The sequence below is a fragment of the Sus scrofa genome, chromosome 2 (genome assembly GCF_054392235.1).
Source record: "Sus scrofa isolate SSC_HxYL_T2T_F1_AM1 chromosome 2, Sscrofa_HxYL_maternal_Yorkshire_Landrace_v2.0, whole genome shotgun sequence".
In the NCBI taxonomy this organism is placed as follows: Eukaryota; Metazoa; Chordata; class Mammalia; order Artiodactyla; family Suidae; genus Sus; species Sus scrofa.
In genome coordinates this window covers 160,540,112-160,566,228 of record NC_139384.1, presented here as the reverse complement: position 1 = coordinate 160,566,228, position 26,117 = coordinate 160,540,112, and the positions used below count along the sequence as shown (strand labels likewise).

Here is a 26,117-nt window from a genome sequence, read left to right as displayed (position 1 = left end):
GCTGCTTACAGGGCACAGGGAAAACTTGGGGAGAGGGAGCGAGGGTGTCAGGGAGGACACCCTGCAGGAAGCGACGTTGAAGCTGAATTCTGAGAGTCTGTGCTGCAGCCTGAGGGCTGACAGACGGAGCATGTGGCAGGAAAGGCCCGGGGTGCTTTCTGGGAAGAGTAGTGACTTGAGCAAAGCTGGGGCAGGGTCAGGGAGGTAGGGAGGGGAAGCCAGAAAAGTCTCTGGGAAGGGGAGCTGGAGGCAGATCTCGAGGACGAGGGGGAGCCAGGAAAGGTTAGAAGCAAGAGAGCTGCACTCAGATGTGTGCTTTGGGAGATGAATCTAGAAGCAGCCTGAGAATGGACTGCAGGGCCCGATTAGGACCTGCCTACTGTGTGCAGCAGCACATTCGAGCTTGTCATTTGGATCTCACCAGCTTGTCCTCTAGTCCTCTCTTGGTCCAAGGTCTCAGGTCACCACCTGGCACGCAGCTGTCACGTTTCCCTCGCCACCTCTGCTGCGGTAGTTTGTCAGCCTTTCCCCAAAGTTTGGGATCTTGAGTTCCTTCCCTGTTGGTAATTGCTCCCATTGAGATGTGTGGACAAGGGAGAGGGAGGGAGGAGACATTCAAGGGGCTGAGCCGTGTGCTCCCCCAGCGAGGGCAAGGGAGTCAGGCGTACTTGGGTTAGAATCTGTCTCTGACTAGCTGTGTGACCTTCAGCAAAATGCTGACTTCTCTGAGCCCAGTGTTGTTAAACACACGTGAAAGTACAGAGCAACTTAGCGCCTGGCACTAAGTGTAAACTCTATATGCTCTGATAGATTTGTCTTCCTTCTTCATTTCATAGATGAGGAAATGGCTGAAGCATATCTGTCTTTGGGGAAAGGCCTTTACCCAAGGGGGAAAAAAGGCCTGTTTCGAGACTCAAAACAAATGAGGCTGTTTTGAAAGTAAATTAATAACATGGTTCATGTTCTAAAAATGCCTACTGTGATGCCACCCATTATTTATTTTAAAGTTCAGATTTAAAGTCTTTTTCGTACTAGGTTTTATTTGCCACTTTGCAGCTGAGTCATGTGTTCTTTCTTTCTTGGTGTAAGCCTTTAAGTTCAGAAGTACAGCCAGCCTTAAAGTGGCAGCTGGGACCTCTGGGCCCACATTCAGGGGCACCTGGGCCTGAAATGAGCCGAGTGACTCTGGGCAAGTTACTGTACGCATGTCAGCCTCCAGTTAGACTATGCTCAAGTTTTACTTGAGGCCTTGGGCGTGGGCGGCTAGGTGTGAGCCTTCAATTTCTAGCAGCCTTCATCCTGAAGCAGGACTAAGTAGATTCTTGGCAAGTTTGTCTGGTTCTAGGCTCCACATCTTAAGACAGGGGTGTGTGTCAGGAGTGCTCTTCTCTCAGAGCGTTGACCTCTTAGTGAGGCCTCCCTCTTGGTCGGGTGGGACAGTCTTATCTTTCTGAGGCTGTACCCTGCTGGTCCGCCCTGCTAGGCACTTATCTTAGAAATCAGGGGGCATGTAGAGGGTGGGGGCTGCTGGTGGTCCCAGCTCTGAGAACATGCAGTCAGTTCACCTTCCTCCAAGGGTGCCCAGAGGAGCAGAGACCCATGGCTGCTTAGGGGCTGGGGAGGCCCTTCGCAGCTGTGAGGTGTGATGGGGCCGAGGTGGGACCACAGTAGCGTGTGTGGCTCAGCCTCCAAGATTACTTTCAAGGTGAGAACGCGGGCTCTCACTTCGAGTGCTGCCTTTGACGCGTTCGTTGCTGAGGGCATCAGGGTAGCCCGAGGGGTGCGTCCTCCCAGGTGGGCTTCCAGATGGGGTTCAGGAGGATGGTGAGGTCACAGGGGCAAGAAGCAAAGTCTCTGTCCTCCTACCGGTGTCCTTTTCCATGAGGAGTCAAGGGTTCCAGCAGAGGGCAGCAGTGTCTCTCCTAAATGGTCTGTCGTTACTGAAGAGTGTACCTAAGGAGCTTTGGATCAGCCTAGAACAGTGGCTTTCAAAACTTCTTTTTTAGGCTGTGACACACAGTAAGAAGTGCACTTTATGTTGTTTCTCAGTATGCATGTGCACAGACATACATGTTTGACAGAACACCATTTAGTGCTTATAATATGACATGCACTTTGATCTATTCTATTCCATTATATTCACTTTTGAAAACATTGTGTTCTAATTAAAAAATACCCAGTTTATTACCTGCTAAACTGATTTCTATATACACTAACCTGCAGGTTGAAAAGCACTGACCTGGAGGGGGCTTCTCAAAAAGCACAAGAGGGCTCTGGCTTTTATTCTTTCTTATATATCATTTGATGGACAACTTTACTGAGACCAGAGAATGTGTACATTTCAGTGTCAAAATAATGGTTGACATTGTTGGATGAGTATCATGCACTAGACCCCGAGAAAAACCTCTTGGAGGAAACTGTCGTGGACTCCACAACACGAGGAAAACGCTGTTGTTGTTATGTCTCCATTGAGGGTTAGAGAGTGGAAATGGCCTGAGTCCACAGGGAGTATGTCAGGGGTTGAAGTGAGGTTTGAACTCAGGTCTCTCTGGTTCTGAAACTAGCATGTGAACCTGTCGTACCGTATTGTGCATCTGTGTCAGGTGATCCATCTCTGGGACAGGTGCCGTCACTAATGTGATCATAAGTAGAAACAAGGTTAAGACTTGTTCAGCAGCCTGGAATGTTGGCCTGAAATCAGTAGAGTGATGCTGGTGGGTCTCAGATCACTCCAGAGCAGGACTCGAGAGCCGATCTTCTAGGAGGTCGTGAGGAAAACCTGGAGGTTATCACTGATCACAGTCTGAAAGAAATGATAAGCTGTCTGCCCCAGATGGAAAAGGAAAGGAGACATGGAAAGGTAGAGGCTAGGTCAAAACAAATTAGAAATTAGATTTTAAAGACTGCAGATAAGGAGCGGGGTGAACTTGCGAAAGGCTCCTGAGCCAGGAGTAGAGGACCATGGGCCCCTGAGAAGTGAGGCGGCCGGGGGGATGGAGCCGTGTGGGTCCCACTCGGCGTGGCGCCTGTGGCGTGTGGCAGCTGCAGACACACGTGAGGGAACGACCCTCTTTTGACATCACGGGAGGCTGGTGGGAAAGCCTTTGGGCTCCAGTGTGTCTTATGAAGCAAATAGCCAGGAGAAGCCCATTCTCCTGTTGAGACGCTTTCACTCTGATGCATAAACAGTGTTAGAAACAGGTTTTTTAAACTGACTCACAATATTTAGGAGCCCTTATCTGTTTTCTTAATCTTCTGTTTTATTTTCATTTGGGATTGCAAAAATTTTCTTATGCAAATTCATACCTATTGTAAATTCTTTATCTATGGAAAGATTTTTAAATAGGTGATTTCTTCTATCTTTATTTCTAACATTTTAGATCTAAAATATGATATTTAAACATGATGGGAGTTCCCGTCATGGCTCAGTGGTTAACAAATCCCACTAGGAACCATGAGGTTGTGGGTTCAATCCCTGGTCCCCGCTCAGTGGGTTAAGGATCCAGCATTGCCATGAGCTGTGGTGTAGGTTGCAGACACAGCTTGGATCTGGCGTGGCTGTGGCTGTGGCGTAGGCCAGTGGCTCCAGCTCCAATTCCACCCCTAGCCTGGGAACCTCCAGATGCGGCGGGTGCGGCCCTGAAAAGACAAAAACAAAACAAAAAAACCATGATGAATATGATTTTCAACTACTTTACCTTTCTTGCATGGGCCAGATATTATGTATGAAGGTGAAATTTTTGTTCTTGCACTTTCTTGTACATTGAAAATGTTGAGGTTTGTTCATCTGGGGAGATGCTCCCAGGAGTGCCCCTGATGTCTCTGCACACTGTCCCGGACAGTAGTGACACCAGCTACATCTGCATTTCTGGGGGCTGCCAAGGGCCAGGCTGAAATAACAGCTGCATGGTAACCCTGGTGACCGAACAGCTGCTTATGCAGGAAGCAAACAAAATGGGCTTTTGTCTGTCCTAGAATGGGTAGCTTTGGGACTCTGTGGGTGGAGGGAGGGAGAGCCGAACAGAGGATGAGTGGGAAGACCTGCGTTTTCCGTTGTCTTCAAGTCCTAAGGGATTATGGGGCCTTAGGGGCTGACCCTCTTCCAAGCCCTGTGCCAGTCCTTTCTTTTCTTTCTGGTTATGTAAAGTCTGCGCCTCTCTGTTCTCGTGGTGTCCTTAGGTTAGGCTCTTCCTCTTGTATGTGCTCGTAGATCCCTGCACATTTATCACAGTTTATATTTAATTATACCGCCTGTGTGGCTTTTTAAAAAATTCCTGTGTACCACCTGGATTGGAAGCCCCAAGAGAGCAGGGACCTTGTCTTGGTCACTCATCTATTTCTAGAGTGGTTCCCAGTATCTGACACGTGGTAGAATCTCAATAAAGGTTTGATGAATGGATTAATAAAAAGTGAATGAATGAAACTTTTGATTCAGGTTGTGACCGCTTCTTATCACCTATGAGAGGGAAAAAGTATTAAAACCATAATCTACCTGCTTTTTGCTCGTGAATGACCTAGGGAATCATATGATAGGGCTGCTCACACTCAGAGCAGGTGCTCAGTGAAGGTTTATGGAAACTAATAAGCATAATTTTCATTCGTTTAGGATGAATTGCTGTAGAGGTACCGGTCTCTTCCTAATTTTTCTTTTGTCTTTTTTTTTTTTTTTTTTTTTTTTTTTGTCTTTTGTTGTTGTTGTTGCTATTTCTTGGGCCGCTCCCGCGGCATATGGAGGTTCCCAGGCTAGGGGTTGAATCGGAGCTGTAGCCACCAGCCTACGCCAGAGCCACAGCAACGCGGGATCCGAGCCGCGTCTGCAACCTACACCACAGCTCACGGCAACGCCGGATCGTTAACCCACTGAGCAAGGGCAGGGACCGAACCCGCAACCTCATGGTTCCTAGTCGGATTCGTTAACCACTGCGCCACGACGGGAACTCCCTCTTCCTAATTTTTAAGGAAGTAGCGGTCATGACCGGGATGATCAGAGTCTCTTACGGAGCCCCTGCCCGGTATGAGGCGTCTGGTGCTAAGCAGTGCACCTGCAGTATTTGGCTTGATCCTCTAAATGACCCTACATACAGAGGAGGTTCATATCGCCACTTTCCAGGTGGAAGAATCAAGGCTCAAAGTAGTTAAGATACTTGCAGATCTAAAACCTGTTCTTTTTGACCTGAAAATCAGCGTTTTTAATAACTATATAATCTGGTTTCAGATTTTCTTCTTTAGAACTTAGGATCTTGAAGAAAATGATTTTCCTTGTGAATATTTGATGGTTCCTCTTTGTCTTTAAGGAAGAGAATGACCAGGAAACCTTAGGGCAAGAAACTTGGTTTATACAAAGATTAATCCACCAAGCATCACAAAAGATCCCATTAGGGCCCAAGGGTCTTTGGAAGAAAAGGCACCAGGGCACAGATGATAGCTTTAGGGTATCTGAGGGCCTAAGTGGGCAGAGTGTTATTTCAGAATTCCAAAGATCCTTCCTTGGTGAATCATAAATTGGGGGAGTGGTGAAACACAGGGCAAAAACCTAGTCCCTGGCTCTGAGTATCTGCTGGTCTTCTTGGAGGAGAAGCTCTGGGAAGGGGAGTCTAAGTCAAGGCATAGCTCCTGTGGGACGGTGGCAGCAGAGATGCAGGCAGCCAGCCAGCCAATATGCAACACCTTTGTGTGCCAGACTCACACGCTAGTGAGGAGAGTGGCATGGTCTGTAATGACCTCTAAATGGAGGTCAGGGGAGCCTAGGGGCTCCTGAGTGGGCCAGGGTCCCAGATGTGTGGTCCCCTTACATCATTGACTTCTGCTGATGGTCTCACCCCACCCAGGAAGTAATTGCACAGTATAATTGTTCATATGGAACACACAAGCAAACAAGTTTAGAAAGGTTAAGAAAGAGATTAACTCTTACCCAAAGTCTCGCAGGCGGAAAGTGGCAGAGTCGGAGAGTCGGTCAAAGCCTCGTCCATACTGCAAGTATTGTGTAAAACTGAAGCTGGACTCTGGCTAAATTGCGAAGAACCTCAGCTAGATTGGTCTTGTCCGCCCGAGTATCCTGGCCGGGAAGAATGGTGGTGTCATTGTACAGCTGCACTGCTTATCAAATGTGGGATCTCAGAAGTTTTTAAGCTCTTGTAAAAATGAGGGTGATGATAGTACTTTTCGTAGGGTTCTGGTGAGGTTTAAGTGCGTTAGTACATGTGAAGGGCTTAGACTCATGCTGGCACATGTCATCTAAGTGGTGGCTATGATTGTGTGGTTCTGTTGACAGGCATTTGTGAAGAGTCTGCATGAAAAAGAGAATGAATTCCGTTTGGAACACGCAGAGCAAGCGTTTAGTTTACCCCCAGTCCAGCTGGATGTGAAACCAGTTGAATGTCCATTTGACCTTATGTGCCATGAGGTCGGAGATTGTCTGGCTCACCCCTGTACCCACAACACGAGAAGAGTGCCTGACCTGTGGAAGGTTCTCATACTGATTTCTTGGGTAAATGAATGAATGAATAAACGAAGGCACGGTAGGCATTCTTTCGGGTATAAGTTGTACGTGAATAGCAGAGTTCAGTTGTGTGCCCTCTGAAGGTCACCAGCAGGTGTGAGGTAGAGGGGTCTGCAAGTGAGAGTGGTCTTCCTGCAGAGACTCCCAAGGCTGTATGGCCTCCCTTCCCTTTCCAGATCTTACTGAGTGGTCACTCCTGGCGTTCTCTGCCAGCCAAACTGCGTTGCCAATCCCCAAGAAAATACAGGATCTTTTTTCCTGTCCTTTGACTTCAAACTGGGGTCAAAGGCCTTAGGCTGATGTGAAAATAACTAAAGGCCCTGAGCAGACAAAGGCCCTCCTGCAGCCAGCGCCCACTGTAAACACTGGCCTTCCTTTCCTCTAGCCTGAAGCTTCCAGGTACTTCCCTGGGCCTATCGTGACCTCTCCCAGCCTGACAGTCTGGTGGCTGCAGCAGGTCCCGGTGAGTGTGTGGGAAGCGACGGGGGCTTCTGAGGGAGGTGACAGCTGGCTCTCCGAGAAAGAAAACGTGTGTGCCCATGCATACTCGAGTTGATGGTGCATTGTACTTTTCTAAGGGCTGTACAGCACACAGCTTACAAGTGGAAATAGAATATAAATGCTTTTATTGTGAATTTCAAATAATTGATTCTCAGATAAGACATTCATTGATTTACTCGGAACCCTTGTATCTGGAGTCAGCTGTGGTTGCAGCTGGATAACAGGAGCACTTTGGACATTAATTAAACATTAACATTAATTGATGTTTTCATTACTAAGGTGAAAGTGAAACAACAAAGAGGTTGGAAATCACTCATTTGTTAATAGTGTAAGTGACTTTTTCCCTGAATTTGAAGGAATATTGCCTCAGTTTTTTGTGCTCATCACCATGGAGCAGGTACAGACTTGACAGAGCTTAAGTGTCATCTCCATTATCATCACTGCTCTTTAACTTCAGACAGTCAACAAAGCCAAGGATTAAGTATTGATTTGTAACATTCACAAGTTTCTGTGATACAAACACTCCCCCCCCTGGGTGATTTCAGGCCTCTGAAGTGATGTCAGTGAACATCCGGCTGAGAAGGACGAGCCCGCACCACACAGGGTTTCTGTCATACGCACAGGACATGTGTCCACAGCCTTGGTAAGCAGAGTCCACCAAATTAATCAGAAAGTGATGAGTTTTGAGTAGTTATTGCCGCTTTTTAAGGTGATGTATTTGATCATAGGTTTATATTCTTTATCTAGTGTAACTTTTATAATAACGACTGCCTTTAACAACAAGCTCACCAAATTCCTGAAATTTAGTAATTAGCTGTCAGGAGTGGGTTTGAGCCCCCTCTGGCTTATCATGACCCCGGCCTTATCAAGGGAGATAAGGTCAAGAGAGTGAGCAGGCATGAGGCCCAGAGGTTTGGTCCATGAGCCAGTGCCAGCACTGGAGGTGACATGGGACAAGGAATTCCTGGGACCACCAGAAATGGAAGACAGAGCAAAGAGACCCCTCTTATTTGGGAAGAAAAGTCAGTTCTCCTGGGACCCTCTTGACTCACCCCACCCATAACAGTTACTCCTTGGTGTTTTGTGTCTCCATAGATTTTGTGGGTTAAAGCTTGCCTAGCATAATGTAGTCTGCGCTAGTTCCTTGGGTTTTCACGGGAGCTTTGCAGAGGTGGTGGTGATGGGAGTTTGCCTTATCAGAAAATCACCTGCGAATGAGTGCATCCTCACAAAACAGCTCTAGGCAGTTGTGATCTCCCTGTGTTGGCACTTTCCTCTTGACCCGTGTTTAATGGGGCAGGCATTTTGACCTCTGTCCTTTGCACTGAGGATGCTTTGCTTCTGTGCTTATAACTGCAAGCATTTAAAGCAGCAACATGGTTGAATTTTTGTCAAGAAATCTTTTACTTAATTAAGTCTCATTAAGCCATTTTAATTAATTGTCTTCTTAGGGCTGCACCTGCAGCATATGGATGTTCCCAGGCTAGGGGTCTGATTGGAGCTGCAGCCGCTGGCTTCCATCACAGCCACAGCAATGCCAGATCTGAGCTGTGTCTGTGACCTACACCACAGTTCACAGCAATGCCAGGTCCTTAACTCACTGAGCGGGGCCAGGGATTGAACCTGCATCTTCATGGATCCTGGTTAGGTTCGTTACTGCTGAGCTACAACTGGAACTCCACATTAAGCCATTTTAATTTCAAGACCAACGTTCAGTATTGTGCAGTGAAACCATTTCTATTTTTTGTCACTTCTCTTATTGTTTTATCAAAGTCAGTTTTATAGTCAACCTTTACATGTGAATTTTTACAAGGAAGGCTTAATTTATTGATTATGATTATCTGTATCAAATGTAATCATCAAATATTAGCTTCTGCCAGAGTGATTTTCTGTTGTGGCTTTATTTCTCTAAGTCCAATTTTTCTGGGTCTCATTTGGTTGATCTGAACTTTGTTAGGACAATTTGATTCTTTTGTCAATGTTTAGTCTTTAACACATTTTGCTTTGTGTAGTTTAGCTGTAGTCAGTTTTACTTTGAACGGAATATTTCAGACAAAGTGATGAGATACAAATGCTCAACCACCTTAAGCATCTATGGAGGCCAGGATTGCAGCCGGTAAAGGCAGACTGGACCAGATCTGAATGAAATACCGTGAGCTAAGTTTTCATGCATAACAGACAAGCAGACAGGCAGATCACTGGTAATTGTCAATGATAAGCATTTTATTTATTTATTTATTTATTTATTTATTTATTTTGTCTTTTTAGGGCCGCACCTGTGTCATATGGAGGTTCCCAGGCTAGGGGTCTAATTGGAGTTGTAGCCACCAGCCGACACCAGAGCCACAGCAACGCGACACCAGAGCCGCATCTTTGACCTACACCACAGCTCATGGCAACGCCAGATCCTTAACCCACTGAGCAAGGCCAGGAATCAAACCTACAACCTCATGGTTCCTAGTCGAATTCGTTAACCGCTGAGCCACGATGGGAACACCAATGATAAACATTTTAGAGAAATGGCAAAATGCTATTTTGCGTGAAACATGGAGCATAATGATTTTCTAAAACTACCCAAAGCTTTTGAGCTGTGCGTGTAACCCCCACTAAGGCATCCTGACCCTGGCAGGCCCTCGGCACATGTTGGAGGGAGTCAAGTTAAATTGGTATGATGTCGCTAAAGAACCTCGGCTCTGGGTCAGGTGACCTGGGTTCTGAACCCTGCTGTCACTCTCTGTGTACCTGGACAGGTCCATTTCCGTTTAGGTCTCACTTTATCACTGTCAGAAGATGGGTTGGACCTTTGTGAAAATCCGAGGAAATCTGTGATACCTGGCTTTAGAGTTACACACACCCTCGTTTTGCGTATAACTTCAGAGAGTTCATGGACCCTTTAATGGCTGCCCAAGGATGATGGGATAAGAACACTCAGCCCAGGTGATCTGTCAGGGCCTGTCCAGGATCGACTTGCCAGGACTTAGGTGACATGTGTATATATACACGCACATTTGCCAGGTAATGCCTGAGAGCTGGCACACACACTATTTACGGACTAAAAATGAAGAAATCCTCAAAAGAACTATCTGGAACCCTTAATACACATGATTAATTCATTAGTGTTATCAGTGGTTAATATAGTATAGACCTGGGGGTTATGCTGCCTGAATTAAAATCCCAGCTCCGTGCATCATCTTGGGCAAGACACTTAACCAGTCTAGGCCTCAATTTGTGCATCTGTAGTATGGTAATATTAATAGTGCCAACTTGATAGGGCTGTGGTATGAAATGGTAGATACTAAGTTGTTACTTCTTACTGCCTCTTAGAACCAGTGCTTAGGGAGTTTTAGGTCATAACAGGTGGTACCTGTTACAGTCTGGGGTCTCAGAGACCCTCTGGTTCAACTGTTGCATTTTACGAAGAGCCTGGCCCGAGGTCGCCCAGCTCGCTTGAGTCAGGACTGCTCTCAGAGGCTACTCTTAGACACTGGGAAGAATGTCAGCTGACACGATAGCATAGGCATGTCCCTTTCCAAAGCAAGAGGAAGCCCGTCCTGTGCTGTGTGTGTAGGGTTTTCTGACGCCAGCTCTTTCTGCTCGGGAGGGACGGTGGAGTGATTCACGGCACTTTGCGCATCAGCAGGTTCAGTTTCTACAAAAGCGGTTTGCGAGAGCCTCTCATTCTCCCTGGAAATGAGTCACTCCAATTCTAGTTACAAGGCTTCTCTGACCCTGGCTTCTGGGACTGACTGCCCCACCTAGAGCAGGCATTTCAACCACCCAACTGCAACATTCGGGGATTGCTTATTGTCACCGCCACTAAAAGAACTGGTACCTGTGGGAGAAACCCTTCTGACCCAGTCCCCTTAGTCTTTAATTCAAGGCAAAAGCTAAGCTGGAAGCCTGCCCTGGACCCTCGTGAGCTCTCCCAGGCCCCAGGCAATGCAGGGTGGCCCGTGGAGACGAGAAGACGAGAGTTGGCTTTGCTGCTGAGGGCACTGTGGGTTGTGGAACTGGTCATGGCTGTGCTACCATTCTTTCGTTGCTCAGGGCCGGGGAAGGGGCGTGTGTCACCCACCCATAAGCACCTCCCTGCCCCGGTGGTTTCAGCAGTTTGTAGGCAGTTACAAGAAGGGCCCTGGGCCCACTGCCCGCCCCGTGGGGTCCTGAGCAGGGCACCCAGTCTCTCAAGCCTTGGTATCCTCATTTCCATGACATAACTATTTAGAGAATTGAATATTAATAATAATTATAGATAATCTGAACACTTAATAACCACAGTATTGTTAATAGGAGTGCTTGCCAAGGACTGCCTGTATTTTTGTGCTTGTCTTCAGCTTCGCAAATGACAGGGCTTTATGTGACCCTCTCGCATCGGAGGGGTGACCTCACTTGATCTTCAGAGCCCTGCCTTGTCACCTGTCGAGATGAGGAAACAAGAGGTTGAATGAGTTTCCCACAGCTGAGGGAGAGCAGGCCCGGGATTGAACCCCGGGGAGTCTGACGCCAAAGTCTGGTTGTTCTTCCATTGGGCTGCCTCACTTGCTCTCTGCCACGCTCACTGGTGTCAGGCCTTGCACCATCTTAAAGGCACTTGTAATGCGTTTATCCGCACACCACACGTGGTGTGTGCGTGTGGAAGCTCACAGAAAAGAGTCTTCTAAGAAATGTGTTTACTTTTAGCCCATGCGAAGTTACCTGGCTTTCATAGTGAATACCCCTGGTGTTTCAGAGGGAAATATTAAAGGTTTTGGGGGCTCAGGGGAATTGGGGTCCTGCAAGGCCTATGGAACGCGTTGACGCATATTCAGCAAGTAACTCTAATCCGAGTTTTAGGAAGTTAATTTTTTTTGTGAGACTTGACTAGACTTCAGGCTTGGAGTCAAGTTGACTGAGCACTGATACCTGGTAATGTTGGGACCTTGCAGACTTGACCTAACTTCTTTGCATCTCAGTTTTCTCATCTGGAAAAGGGGGTATTCTAGAACCTACCTCACAGGGTTGCTCTGAAGATGAAGAGAGATAACGTATTTAAAATAGCTGATAGCCTTGTACATAGCAAATACTCCATAAATAATAGCACTAATAAATTTTGCCCTGTGTATTGTATAATAAATAATGACAGCTGATGTTGACTGAGCATTTCCTAGGTATCACGCACTGGGTTAAGCCCTTGATATGCGTTGTCTCGTTTCATGCTCAAAACACCCTTGAGGTGGGTAATGTTAGCATCTCCATTTTACTGATGGGAAGCTGGGGCTTGGGGAATTTCAGTAATTTGTGTAAGAGCTCACACTCTGTGAGTCACAGGGGCAGGGTTTGGACGCAGCTGATCTGACCCCAGGGCCATGCCCTTTGCCACCGGGCTGTTCTGATCACTTCTGCTCCTGACTTGGCTTCTTGGCAGTCTTGCCTCCAGGCAAACCTAGTCACTCACGTCTCCTTTCAACTAATTGACAGTACAACATAGTGTGTGTGTGTGTGTGTGGACAAAGGCCTGCTCATGTGCGAGGAGAAGTATGAACATTTACACGTGGCGGAAATGAGGCTCAGAGTCACACATCTGCATTTCCAAAGAGGAACTGTTGATCATCTTAACATGAATTTTATTTTCTCATTTTTGAGTGTATTTTAAATGGCAGATATCCTAGGGGGAGAAGGACTGCCCGTGTGACTAGAGACAGGAATACGTCGGAGAAGAAGAACAGAGCAGCCCCCCACCCGTACGTTCTGCCCTGAAATCTCAGTTGAGGCTGTCTCAGTCTCTGCAGTACGGTTCCCGGGGAGAGAGGACAGAGAAAAACCGTGTGTGAAGGGGATGCGAATGGAGTGAGAGGAAAGCTTGTTTGGAAATGAATCGTGGGAGGAAAAGACGCCCCCACCCCGTTGAACACACACACGCACACATGCACACACACGTGCGCACATGTACACACGTGTATAGCCTCCTCCCCACCAGGAATCCATTCTCTTCTGATGTGTACCCCATTCTCTCCCAGCGCACGTGGATTGATCGTGAGGGTGGTTCCTGAGTAGCCTGGTTCCTCCTTAGCATGTGCCAGCCGCCTCTTCACCCCGACTGCAGAGTCTCTTGGGTCTGTTGTGTCCTTGCCCGGAGTCCTCTGACGGGATTCCCAGCATCCACGCACCTGCATCCACAGCACACAAGCTAGTCAGGCAACTGCAGAATTATGCCAGTGACTGCATTAACATAAATAGCAGTCTGACAATGTCAGATAATCTCCCAGACCCAGATTCAAGTTCTTCCCTCAGGGCAAACCCCAAGAATACACAGTTCTTTTGGCCAAGCTCTGGCTACTCTTAATGATTCAGTAACTGAGGTGTGATTTTTTGGATGTGTGGGAATTCAGACATGTTCCCAGCTGGGTTTCTGTCGCTCGAGAGGTGGGTCTAAGTTCAGATCTCAGCTCAGGGTGCTTCGTGTCTGTGCCGCTTTAGCAAATCACTTAACTCTTCTGAGCCATGTTTCCTGCGGCTGTAAAGTGGGAGTAACAAATACCTATATCGTAAGGCTCAGACGTTAACGAGGTAACATGTATAAAACGCTTAGTGCAATGCCTGGAATATGGGAGGTACTACCTTATGACTATGTTTAAGACTGTTACTTTAAAAATGACTCATAAAGGGAATTTAATGACTCCAGAAAGAACTTGGAGAAATTCAAAGAAAATAAGTTACAAAACAATGACAATAGCAAATTCTTCTATGACTCAAGACATTTGTTTTGTGTGTTATGTGTGTTTCTGTGAGCGTGTGGTTGAGGTTGTTTTAAGCTCTCTCGTGTTTGGGTTCAGTAGGGCACAACTAGATCAGAGAAATAAGCATCCCACATCCAAAGAAGAAAGCAGAGTTACTACCCTTAAAAATTGGAGTTCCCAGGATTATGTTTTTTGAACCATAAAGGGGGACATGTGACCTGCCCTAGGATTTCTGTGCTCTTCTGTGATGGGAGAGGCAGCTTTACAAGGTATGGAGTTGATACAGTACTGTAACTTCCCCTAGACTCCTGCGATTTAATGGAAAGATTGTTTGAAATCAGGATAATTTTGAAAAACGTAATTACAAGCGCTCTAGACCTAAAGTTACAGGCAAGTATTTGGAGCCAAGATGATTAAACTAGTTTTGTAATACATTTTTTAAGACTCAACTTCATTGTTTCACATCCAGTGTGAACGTTTTCAAATTCAATAGGAAAAAATAAATCCCAACTTTAAAATTTAATTTTGTGGTATTTAAAACCCAGGAATTTGTAAACTTTTATTAAGAAAGGGCAGAGCCTTGCATAAATGAGCATAAATGACTTGTGAGATCAATTCAGGGTCATAGAAACTTGAAAAGGAATTTGAGGCCGTGTTCCAGTTATTTATTGTTGTATAACAGGCCACTCCAAAACATTGTGATTTCAGACAACACCTTATCATCTCCCTTGGTCCACTGAGTTGCCTGGGTTCACCTGGGAAGTTCTCTCTTGGGGTCTGTCATGTGATTGCATTCAGATGGTGGCTGGGGCTGGAGTAATCCGAAGACACTGGGCCAGGCATCCAAGCCAGGTTTCTCAAAAGCTGGTGGTGGATGCCGGCTGTTAGCAGGGAGCTCAGCTGGGGCTGTGATAACTGAAGTGCTGAGACATAGCCTTTCCACGGGGCTTGGGCTTCTTACAGCATGGTGGCTGAGATCCAGAAAAGAGCATTCCAGGAACTAGCATTTCAGGAAACTAAAGTGGGAGCCCTTAGACTTCTTAAGACCTAAGTCACACAGTGTCACTTTGCTTCATTCTGTTGGTAGGCAGATCCAGCTTAGATTTGGTATTGCTATGGGAGGGATGACTTGGTGGCATGAATATTGGGATGTGTGGTTCATTGGGGGACATCTTTGAAGAGAAAATACCAGAGGAGCTTTACAAGACCAGATGGCATCTCAATTAGGGTAGGATTTTTGGAAATTACTTTCATTTCCATGGAAAAAAGAGGAAGATGCTTTGTTGCCCGCCGTTCATAAAATCCAGTTGGTTTCCTTGAGCCTTTCTCCGTGGAGCTCCTCGCGTGCATTCACAGATCTTATTATCTAGTGAGGCTGGGAGAAATCAACTTTCTCTCTAAGAGGGGAGGGATGGTAATAGGCGAGTCATCTTCTCTTCTCCCAAACTGGGCAGGTGTGACTCTGCCCCGGCCAGAGTCAGGTGCAGCAGCGTCCTCAGGCTTTTCCTGTGGGCATCTGAGGAAGTGGAAGTGAAGATGCTTCCCTTTAAGTGAACTCAGTATAAAAGCTTAGCTGAGCCACAGAATGATTTTTGGGTGAAACAATCCCACGTTCTAAAGAACCCCTCAGGCTGTAGATGAGCCTTAGAACGAGGACATGACTGGCTACCTTTATGTACTGGTTACGTGGTATGTCACTGAATCCCTCCGCTGCCTTCATGGTAAGGTTCCCTTGTTTTTGTAGTGCTTTCCAGCACCTATTTTTTTTCAGTGGTTGTATGGAGTGAGGTTCTTAGAAAAGTACCCTAAGTTCGCTTGAGAGGGAAACCCAGACGGCTGTGTGGGGCTCGAATGGACCATGCCCGAGACCGTGGATGTAAAGACCACGCAGGTCCCCCCGGGACGGGCCAGTCTCCCCTCTTCTGGAAAAGCCATGAGAGGGTTTCATCTTGGGTAAATAACTTTAAGTTTATTCATGCATTCAGCAAGTGGTTATTAGATTCTTTCGATGAACCTAGCACGACCCCAGGCTCTAGAACGAAACCGGTGAACAAAAGTCCCTGCCCTCCAGGAGCTTAGACTCTAGAAAGTATTTCCAGACATTCCCAGTGGTGGCAAATGGAACCAACCTTTGTTCAGAACGAAGATGGTTGGCAAGTATGGTTTTTTCCCCATACGCAGGTAAGTTTCAATGATTAAATTTAGAAGCATTTCTTCTAAAAAAGGGAGACTAATAAGATGATTGTGGAAAGGATCTAAAATAATTTCAAATTTGAGAAGCAAGCACAATGAATTCCCATGAAAGAGATCAGTTACCGAGTTAATTCTTCATTTTCCAAAAATCGTTTCATAAACAATAGCTCCCTGGCATGGAACTGGAGTCTTTGAAAACTCTGCCTCTCCTCAGAGTTCTTGATATGACCTCATCTTGTTGCATTGTTAAATAATCTCAACCCTTTTGGGTGTAACTGATTTAACAAGTTAACACTCGATGCTGTTTAGACAGCATGTCCCTTGAAGGAGCAAGACAGGGCAGGCCTGGGTGATTACGGCATGGGAATGGGATTTAGGCCCCTCGAGTCTGGTTGCCTGAGCAATTCTCATTTTTCCACCGGGCCTGTGACACCTACAAGTCACCCAGACAAACGACTTAAGCAGTTGTTGAAGATACCAGTCATTTAGTCAGAACCGTTGTGAGCATAAATGACTTGGTTAAGATCCAGAACCATTTTTACATAGTTCAACACCATTTTTTGAGGACCTATTTTGTGCCAGTCCGTATAGCTAATAGAAGTTCCTACCCTGGCAAGCCTGCCTTCCAGGGCGGCAGAGAGCCCGCAGAACCAGTGGGTGGAGGTGGGCGTTAGTACCGGGAGGAAGGAGACGGGGATGTGTGACAGGGAGGGAGTGGGGCTTCCTCGCAGACCCTGTGGTGGCCTCACCAGCCGGCTGTGTCTGACTGATCCATGTTCAAACCAGCCTTTAGATGAAGGTTGTGCAGGATAATGAGAACCCTGGATGTAGGGTTGGAAGTTCTGAATTCCCTAACTAGCTTTGCCCCTGACTCCTTTGTGTGATCTTGGCTTTTCAGGGCCTCTGTTTCTTCATTGACTGTCATGAAGAGCTAGGACTTGGTGGAAGAACTTGAAGGTTCTTTTATTCTAACCTTTAAAAATTACGTTCTCCGTGCTGTCATTTAATAATCCTGTGACCTCTGCTGGGAGGTTTTAAGAACGCTTGGGCTTGGTGAGATTGCCCACAGAAAGCCAAACTTACTAGCAACGTCTGCTTTCTTTTCTTTCTTTCTTTCTTTTTTTTTTGTCTTTTTGCTATTTCTTTGGGCCGCTCCCGCGGCATATGGAGGTTCCCAGGCTAGGGGTCGAATCGGAGCTGTAGCCATTGGCCTACGCCAGAGCCACAGCAACGCAGGATCCGAGCTGCGTCTGCAACCTACACCACAGCTCACGGCAAGCCGGATCGTTAACCCACTGAGCAAGGGCAGGGACCGAACCCGCAACCTCATGGTCCCTAGTCGGATTCGTTAACCACTGCGCCACGACGGAAACTCCAACGTCTGCTTTCTTATCCAGGCTCGGTGTTTAACTGCTTTCCGATTCCAGAACTTTTTCCCATCCATTTTTCTCCTGATCCTCACAAAAATCCTTTAAAGATGAAGAAACAAGTTTAACGTAGCTGAGTAACATACACAGTTCCGCCTGGGCAGTGAGGAATCTACTGAGCGGAGCCCTAATGAGAGACCGTTGATCACGACTGGATCCAAACAGCCCTCCTCAAACAAGATTTCCTTTTTTTTCCAGTCTGAATAATATTCCGGGGTGTGTGTGTGTGTGTGTGTGTGTGTGTGTGTGTGTGTGTAATCTCACTTTCTCTGTTGCCGTGAGAGTGGGTCCTTAGGCTGTTTCCATTCCTTGTCTGCTGTGAGTGACGCTGCAGCGAACATAAAACCTGCCATCGTCACCGCAGGGATGAACCTAGAAGGCGTGATGCTGTGTGAGATGAGGCAGACGGAGACAGAGACCGCGTGAGAGCCGTGTGCGCGGTCTGCAAACGTCAAACTGTGAGAGGCAGCGAGAACAGCCGTTACCGGGGGCTGGAAGTGTGGTGTGTAGGGACATGGTCAAAGTTTCGTGTATGCGCTATGGGTAAGTTTTGGAAATCTAATGGACAGCATTACATTAGTTAAAAATATTGTATACTGGAAATTTGCTAAGAGAGTAGATCTTAATTGTCACTCCCCACGCCCCCCCTCACCAAAAAACCATGGGAAGTGATGTATATGTTAATAGCTTGATTGTGGTAAACAGTGCAGTGTTTACATAATCATTATGTTGCACAAAGTGGTACATGTAATTTTTGTCAGTTATACCTCAAGAAAGCTAGACATATATATTTTTGAATATATTTTAAATAATATTTTTATATCGGCACTACCCAAAGATCTGAATCAGTGACGTTTAAGTTCCTTTCAGACATCAAGGTTGTGCATTTGTGTCTTTTTTCTAAAATCGCTCTAGAGCTAGGACTCTGAGTCTCGTGCCACAGAAACGATGGAGGGGTGTCTGTAGGTCACTTTTCCCTCACCAAGGACATGAAGGCCTTAAGTGGATGGAGATGTGACAGTGTTAACCTATACAAAATGACATCCCACTCAATTAAAAACGAAGGTGCCTGGGAATGCAGAATGGAACAGCCACTCTGGAAAATGCTTTGACAGGTTTCTTAGAAGTTGAACATCCACCTAACCCACCCTTCTATCCTTGCCACTTATACTAGCGAAATGAAAACTTGTGCACCTAAAAAACACGTCAAAATGTTTATGGTGGCTTTGTTCATAGTTGCCAAAGTAGGAACACTAGAAAAACCACCTCCCGGTAAATGGATAAACGGTGGTACCTGCACACAGTGGAGTACTACTCAGTAATAAAAAGGAACAGATCCTTGATGCCTGCACCAACTTGGATGATTCTCAAATGCATTATGCTAATTGAAGGGAGTCAGATTCAAAAGTTACTTACCCCGTGATTCCATTGATACGACATTTTGGGAGAATATAAGTTCAGAGAAGAGATCTCTGGTTGTAGGTCCTGGGGGTGGGGGCAGGGTTGCTCATCAAGGAACACAAGGGAATTGTGCTAAGTGATAGGACTGTCCTGGATCCTGACTGGGGACAGGTAATACAACTGAGTTCATCTGTCCAAGTTCTTAGAACTATGTACCTAAAAGGATGAATTACATTGTCTGTAAATTATGACTTCAAAACCTGACAGCTTCAAAAAAATAGTAACGTATATTTGCGTGTGTTTTGATTTTAAAATGTTTTGAGTGACAGAAAAGAAAATCATGGACTTGGAGAAGAGACTTGTGGTTGCCTGATGGGAGGGGGAGGGAGTGGAGGGATCGGGAGCTTGGGCTTATCAGACACAACCTAGAATAGATTTACAAGGAGATCCTGCTGAATAGCATTGAGAACTATGTCTAGATACTCATGTTGCAACAGAAGAAAGGGTGGGGAAAAAATGTAATTGTAATGTATACATGTAAGGATAACCTGACCCCCTTGCTGTACAGTGGGAAAATAAACAAATTATAAAAAAAAAATGTTTTGAGTGAATAGCTCTCTGTTAGAAGAGCACCTCATTTTTACACAGTGTTTGTTTATTTATTTATTTATTTTGCCATTTCTAGGGCTGTTCCTGCAGCATATGGAGGTTCCCAGGCTAGGGGTCGAATCAGAGCTGTAGCCACCGGCCTAGACCACAGCCATAGCAATGCGGGATCTGAGTCACATCTGCAACCTACACCACAGCTCATGGAGACGCTGGATCCTTAACCCACTGAGCAAGGCCAGGGATCAAACCCGCAACCTCATGGTTCCTAGTTGGATTCGTTAACCACTGTGCCACGACGGGAACTCTGCACAGTGTCTGTTTTTTTAGGATATCAGATGGGGTCAGAATCAATCATAGTTCCATCAGGGAGAATCTCAGTTAACCAGATCAGCTTGCCCAAGTTGGGGGGACCATGAAAACCATTTAGAAATAATCTATGAGTAACCTTTCATTGCTTCTGTCTCCAGGACTCACCTTATCCTTGTTTGGTAATTTTTTTTTCTTTTTATGGGTGCATCTGTGGCATAGGGAAGTTTTGGGCCAGTGGTCATATTGGAGCTGTAGCTGCCGCCTGTGCCTCAGCCACAGCAACACTAGGTCATTAACCCACTGAGCCAGGCCAGGGATCCAACCTGCATCCTTACAAAGACAACACTGGGTCCTTAACCTGCCGAGGAACTCCTGTTTTGTAAACTTTTAAATGCTACCTTTGTAATGTATTGTGCTTTTAGCATCATTGCTTTTTTTGACCAGTTTCAGATTACACACTGTTCGAGGTCAGAGAAGCGAGTGGAACACGTGGCATGCCAGGTCGTGCAGGGAGCAGTTTTCCCTTTAGCGTCTAAGCTTTTTGAGGACGGGTACTTAGGAAGAAGTTTACCTGTGGCACCAGGTACAGTTGCTTTGAGGGCGGGAACACCCACTAAACCTCTAAGCAAATGTGGAAATTTATCTTTCTTGAGGACACAAGCTGACAAATTCCAGCCTATATACCAACCTGAAAGACCAAGCAAGCCTTGGAAAAAAAATGAAGCGCTGGCCAGTCCAGAGCGAGGCAGAAGATTGAGTCAGGGGTTTCATCTTAGTCAAAAGGATGCACCTTCTTCTTCTCCCTCCTGGCATATCTGCCTCATGAGTCCTGAGCCCAGGTGAGGCCCTCAGGGTTCTCCTCAGTGTAGTTCTTCAGGTAGGTAGTCGTCGTCAGTGCACCAGAGATGGCATTTGTATATAGGTCCTTTTGAAACAGAAAGAAACAAAAGGTGAATTAGACTGGCTTAAGTAATTTTTTAAAAAAGAGGAGTTCCCGTGTGGCACAGCACTGCCGTGGTGCTGGTTTGACACCTGGCCCATGAACTTCCATATGTAAAGGGCATAGCCAAAAAAAAAAAAAAAAAAAGATTACAGATGAAATTAAAACCGCTAATCATCTGACTTTATTTTTTAACTTTTAATTTTTTTTGGTCTTTTGTCTTTTTAGGGCCACGGAAGGCATACAGAAGGCATACGGAATTTCCCAGGCTGGGGGTTTAACCAGATCTAGAGCTGCCGGCCTACACCACAGCTCACAGCAACACCGGATCCTTAGCCCACTGAGCAAGGCCAGGGATGAACCCACAACCTCATGGTTCCTAGTTGGGTTTGTTTCCGCTGTGCCATGATGGAAACTCCACAAGAAAGGCCATCTGAGTTTAAATTATAAAGATTATCTAGGTAGGCACAGAATAATCTTTACTAAAAAAAAAGAAGTGTATTGGCCCACGTGACTGAAAACCAAGGCCGTTCCAAGAGCGGGTTGGCGGTACCTCGCAGCCACTGCTGTCTCGTTTCTGCTTTCCCATATTCCCGAGATGTGGTGACCAGCAGCTCCACATCTTACATCCCAACTCCCCCAGTTTTGATAGTAACAGCAAAGAAAACACCTTATCCCAGTGCTTTGGGCAAGCCCCCTGGGGCTAATGATCCCCCTGGCAGGGTGGGATTGCACTTTGCGGTCACGTGGGACACTTGGACCCCCAAAATGAAGCACATGGGAAGGGCTAGAACTCCCCCAGGTCAGAAAGTAGAATATTTTATTGGAAGCTGCATGTGTGGTTCACTGAGATGAAGCCAGTGTGTCCTCCCTCATCTAAAGTCTGATCACTCAGAGCATTTCAGCGCCCAGGTGTGCAGAGGGGGGACGGGCCGCAGCTGATGTCCTGGAGCAGCCGTCTGTGTAAACTGAGTCTCAGGGTCAGCAGGCTTCCACGGGGCTGCCCCAGCCCCCAGTGCATTTGCTTCTGGGTGCTCCTTGCTCTCTGCCTCTTTCCAGGTTATCGTCCACTCAGGACCTGGCCTGTCCTCTCCGCTGCCGTATCCCAAGCCACAGTCAGCTTCATGGCCAGGTGACATTCAACAGAGACAAGGTGAGAGTTTCTCAAAACTCTTCCTTACAAAGGCAGTTAAAAAAAAAGAAACGAGTGAAGCAAAGTAAAGCAAAGTATAGAATTCAAAATGCCTTAACAGGACGTGTTTTGTAGAGCCCGTGATTGAATGCAAATCAAGGAAACTTGGCCATCAGACAGATCCCAGAGTGTCAGAGCAGTGAGGGACCTTCAGAGAGTTTCCAGCCCACCCTCGTGACCTTGTAGACAGGCCCTCGAGCCTGGGAGGGAAGGACTTCCCCAGAGTTAACATCAGCATCAGCGTCAGTGTCAGAGCTGGCCCAGGACCCGCATCTTCTCCTGGTCCAGTTCTGTTTCCAGACATGATGCTTCTGCTGTTCCAGCCTCCTAAAACGGTCGTTCCTCAGGCCCACATGTGTTGAAATAGCTCTTTTTTTTTTTTTTTTTTTCTTTAGCAGTCTCTGTGCTAGCAAATAGATTTTTTAGCAGTCTCTACGGAACAGATAATGCATTCTTTTGGTTTCCAAATCAAATATTATCAGGGAATGGCATAAAAAGCCTTTCTCTTTCCCCTGCCTCTGTTTCTCCTATCTATAGACAATGCTTCTTCTTAGCTTCTTGTTCTTTTTTTTTTTTTTCTAGGAATTTTTTTTGCATATGTAAGCAATTTGATGAAATACTCTCTCCCCCCTTTTTTTTTTAAACACAAATTATAGCACACTGTATACTCTGATTTCGCTTTTTCCCCTCAAGTTTTTATCTTGGAAAACTCCCCAAAGGAATGTACAGGGAGTGCCCTCATTCATCTTTGCAGCAGCAAAGTTTTCCATTACACAATGGGGATCCTAGTTTATTTAGTTGGTCCTCCAGGGGTGTCAATTTTGATGGTTTCCAACATTTTGCTCTTATAAACAACACTGCAGGAGATACCTGTATATACCTGTCATTTCGTGTGTTTGTGATTCATATATGTAAGATAAATTCCGCAAAGATGAAGTAGAAGAATCTTAAGGGTATATGTATTTGTCGTTTTGATAGACGTTGCTGAATTGCCCCAGTAACCGTCGTGTCAGTGTAGACTCTTATAATGTTTGCAAGTTCCTCTTTCTCCAGGTCCTCTCCAACACAGCCTGTCAGCAGATTTCATATCTTTGCATATTGGATGATGAGGAGATGGTATTTCAGTATTTAAAAATTCAAGCTATAGGAATATTAACGTTAATAACTGAACCGAATCTCCCTCCTCATTGCTTCTGAATTCCCTTCCCAGGATACACTCACTTTGATTATAGGGATCTCATTATGTAATTTCTTTTTCTTTTTTCTTTTTTGCTTTTTAGGGCCTCCCAGGTTAGAGGCCACATCAGAACTGCCAGCCTACGCCACAGCCACAGTAACATCAGATCCAAGCCGTATCTGTGCCCTATGCCTCAGCTCACAGCAATGCTGGATCCTTAACCCACAGAGTAAGGCCAGGGATTGAACCCAGCATCCTTATTGATACGAGACAGGTTCATAACCCGCTGAGCCACACCGAGAACTCTGGTAATTTTTTTTTTTAAACTCAAAATACATCCTTCGCATTATTCAGAACAGCACATATCTGCCTCATTCATCCATATAACGGTTATTGCATTTATTAGGTTTTAGATCCTGGAGATAAAGCCCTAAACAAAACCAGATACTTTCCGTGTCTTGTGGAACTTATATTCGCTTGGGAAGACATGTTAAAAATGGATAAACAGGGAGTTCCCGTCATGGCGCAGTGGTTAACGAATCCGACTAGGAACCATGAGGTTGCGCGTTCGGTCCCTGCCCTTGCTCAGTGGGTTAACGATCCGGCGTTGCCGTGAGCTGTGGTGTAGGTTGCAGACGCGGCTCGGATCCCGAGTTGCTGTGGCTGTGGCGTAGGCCGGTGGCTACAGCTCCGATTAGACCCCTAGCCTGGGAACCTCCACATGCCGCGGAAGCAGCCCGAAGAAATAGCAAAAAAAGACAAAAAAAAAAAAATGGATAAACAAGTAGACTGTTATTTAAGAAAATGCGAAGTGTCTTGAAGACTACACAGGGTGACTCGGTGACGGGGCTAAGGTGGGGACATGGCTTGCCCCCCCCTGGTTGTTAGGAACACATAGGATAATGGCTGTTGAAGGAGCAAAGTGCTCTCCCAAGCTTATTGTTGCTAGTAGTAATTTGTTTGATTAGTTCGTTTTGACCTGAACTGACCTGCTGCCAGGGTATTTTGTAGACAGAACTTTCAGACCACCGTGAGTAGTGCTGCAGAGGGGCTGAGCTAGAGACAGAAAAGGCCCTTCCAGTTCCCCTCATGGGCTGGTGCTAGAAACACAAATGTCAGTCTGATTCCTGAGGACGAGAGCCAGACTCAGAGGAGAGAAGATGGTCTCCTCCCTTTCACCAAGCCGTGAACATCTCCTTGTCTCGTGCGGGTTCAGCAGATCCCGCTGGATTTGGAGCCACGCGGATTCGGTTGCGGGAGAGCCCTGCTCAGAGGATCAGGTGCAGGGAGCTGTTTCTGATTCCTGTCCCTTGCTGCCACGTGACTCTGGACAAGCCTCGGCGGAGACTTGAAGACTTCTGAGCAGGTAGCTTGATGAGAAGCCGAGTCACTTGCTGCCGTTTCGATTCTGGCCGGTTCATCATGAGTCTTGGGTCCTCCTTCAGGAACCAGCCAGACCCCCTCCTTGGACTTCAGTTCTGGCCTAAGTCTTATGTGTACTTACGTACCAGATTCTCCTCGTGTTTAGCTCCCACTTCCCTCTCCTGGAGGCCTTGGTCGGGTGACCTGTTCTCAGACCTCCCAGAAAACTCTGGCCATTGCCAGCTTCCAGGCCTGTGGTTCCATGTCCCTGGTGCTGGGGCGCACCTGTCTCCGCCTGTCTTGCGGGGCTTCTCTCAGGCTGCTCTCATCTCTGCGTTTCCTCAGACGCCGCCTTCCCAGAGCGTCTTCCCACCCCTCTGCCCTCACCTCAAAAGCTCGTCTGGTTTCCACCTTCTCCCTCTTGCCCGTACCGTGGCGGGAGGGAGAGACTGGACTCGAGCCCAGGTTGACAGCCAACTTCGTCTTTAGCTCTGAAACTTACTTGGCACACTTGACTTTTAAGTGGCGGCCCCAAGCAAATCAAAGCCTTGCTTAGGCGAGTTAAATCCGAAGAGAAACACCCAGTCGCTTACTAAACACAGCTGACATCACAGGACCCGAGACTCTCAAAGTCTCATTCCAGATCCTGAACTAGGTCGTCTAGTCTCTCCTCTTGTATTCCGCTCAGAACTCAGTAGCCTGCTAGGGCCATACAGTGAGAGCAGCCAAATCCAGCTTCTGGACTGTGTTCCCCTCAAACAGAATGTGATTCAACCCTTGATGCGGCAGAGGCCGCTGCTGCCCCGTGTGTTATTCCTGCTGCCCAGTGCTACTCCTGCTGCCCTGTGCTACTCCTGCTGCCCTGTGTTACCTCTGCTGCCCTGTGTTACCCCAGCTGCCCTGTGTTACCTCTGCTGCCCTGTGTTACCTCTGCTGCCCTGTGTTACCCCAGCTGCCCTGTGTTACTCCTGCTGCCCTGTGCTACTCCTGCTGCCCTGTGTTACCTCTGCTGCCCTGTGTTACCCCAGCTGCCCTGTGTTACCTCTGCTGCCCTGTGTTACCCCAGCTGCCCTGTGTTACTCCAGCTGCCCTATGCTACCTCTGCTGCCCTGTGTTACCTCTGCTGCCCTGTGTTACTCCAGCTGCCCTGTGCTACTCCTGCTGCCCTGTGTTACCTCTGCTGCCCTGTGTTACCCCAGCTGCCCTGTGTTACTCCAGCTGCCCTATGCTACCTCTGCTGCCCTGTGTTACCTCTGCTGCCCTGTGTTACTCCAGCTGCCCTGTGCTACTCCTGCTGCCCTGTGTTACCTCTGCTGCCCTGTGTTACCCCAGCTGCCCTGTGTTACCTCTGCTGCCCTGTGTTACCCCAGCTGCCCTGTGTTACTCCAGCTGCCCTATGCTACCTCTGCTGCCCTGTGTTACCTCTGCTGCCCTGTGTTACTCCAGCTGCCCTGTGCTACTCCTGCTGCCCTGTGTTACTCCTGCTGCCCTGTGTTACTCCAGCTGCCCTGTGTTACCTCTGCTGCCCTGTGTCACTACAGCTGCCCTGTTACTCCTGCTCTGGGTGCTTCATCAGTGGTAGTGAGTGAATGAATGAATTTACTGAGGAGCTGTCGTGTGCCAAGCACCCTGACCTTAGCTCTTAGAACAGAGCGGTGAGGAAGGTTGGCCAACCTGGTTGCTTCTGTTTTGGAGCTTGGAGTTAAACAGGGACTTGAGCCTGAAACCAATGATCACAGGGCATTAAGGGAATAATGACAATTCTCTGGCCCTTTACGACAAGAGGACAGA

General features: G+C 47.0%; 1 protein-coding gene across 3 annotated transcripts in view; it reads left to right on the top strand.

Annotated features, from left to right (window-relative positions):
• Window positions 1-26,117, top strand: part of LOC106509601 (uncharacterized) — a 92,889-nt gene that overhangs the window by 2,787 nt on the left and 63,985 nt on the right. Inside the window, exons 4-12 of one of the 3 annotated variants that reach the window (XM_085015022.1) lie at window positions 6,272-6,487; window positions 6,885-6,962; window positions 7,546-7,643; window positions 17,701-17,879; window positions 20,100-20,238; window positions 20,824-21,056; window positions 21,655-21,748; window positions 23,068-23,272; window positions 24,181-24,330. In XM_085015022.1, coding sequence (XP_084871148.1) covers window positions 6,272-6,487; window positions 6,885-6,962; window positions 7,546-7,643; window positions 17,701-17,731 — 423 coding nt within the window. In that variant the 3' untranslated portion in view covers window positions 17,732-17,879; window positions 20,100-20,238; window positions 20,824-21,056; ... (1 more) ...; window positions 23,068-23,272; window positions 24,181-24,330. Of the gene's footprint in view, window positions 1-6,271; window positions 6,488-6,884; window positions 6,963-7,545; window positions 7,644-17,700; window positions 17,880-20,099; window positions 20,495-20,823; window positions 21,057-21,654; window positions 21,749-23,067; window positions 23,273-24,180; window positions 24,331-26,117 lie in introns of all 3 variants that reach the window. The other 2 variants (XM_085015023.1, XM_085015024.1) reach the window with 2 other exon arrangements.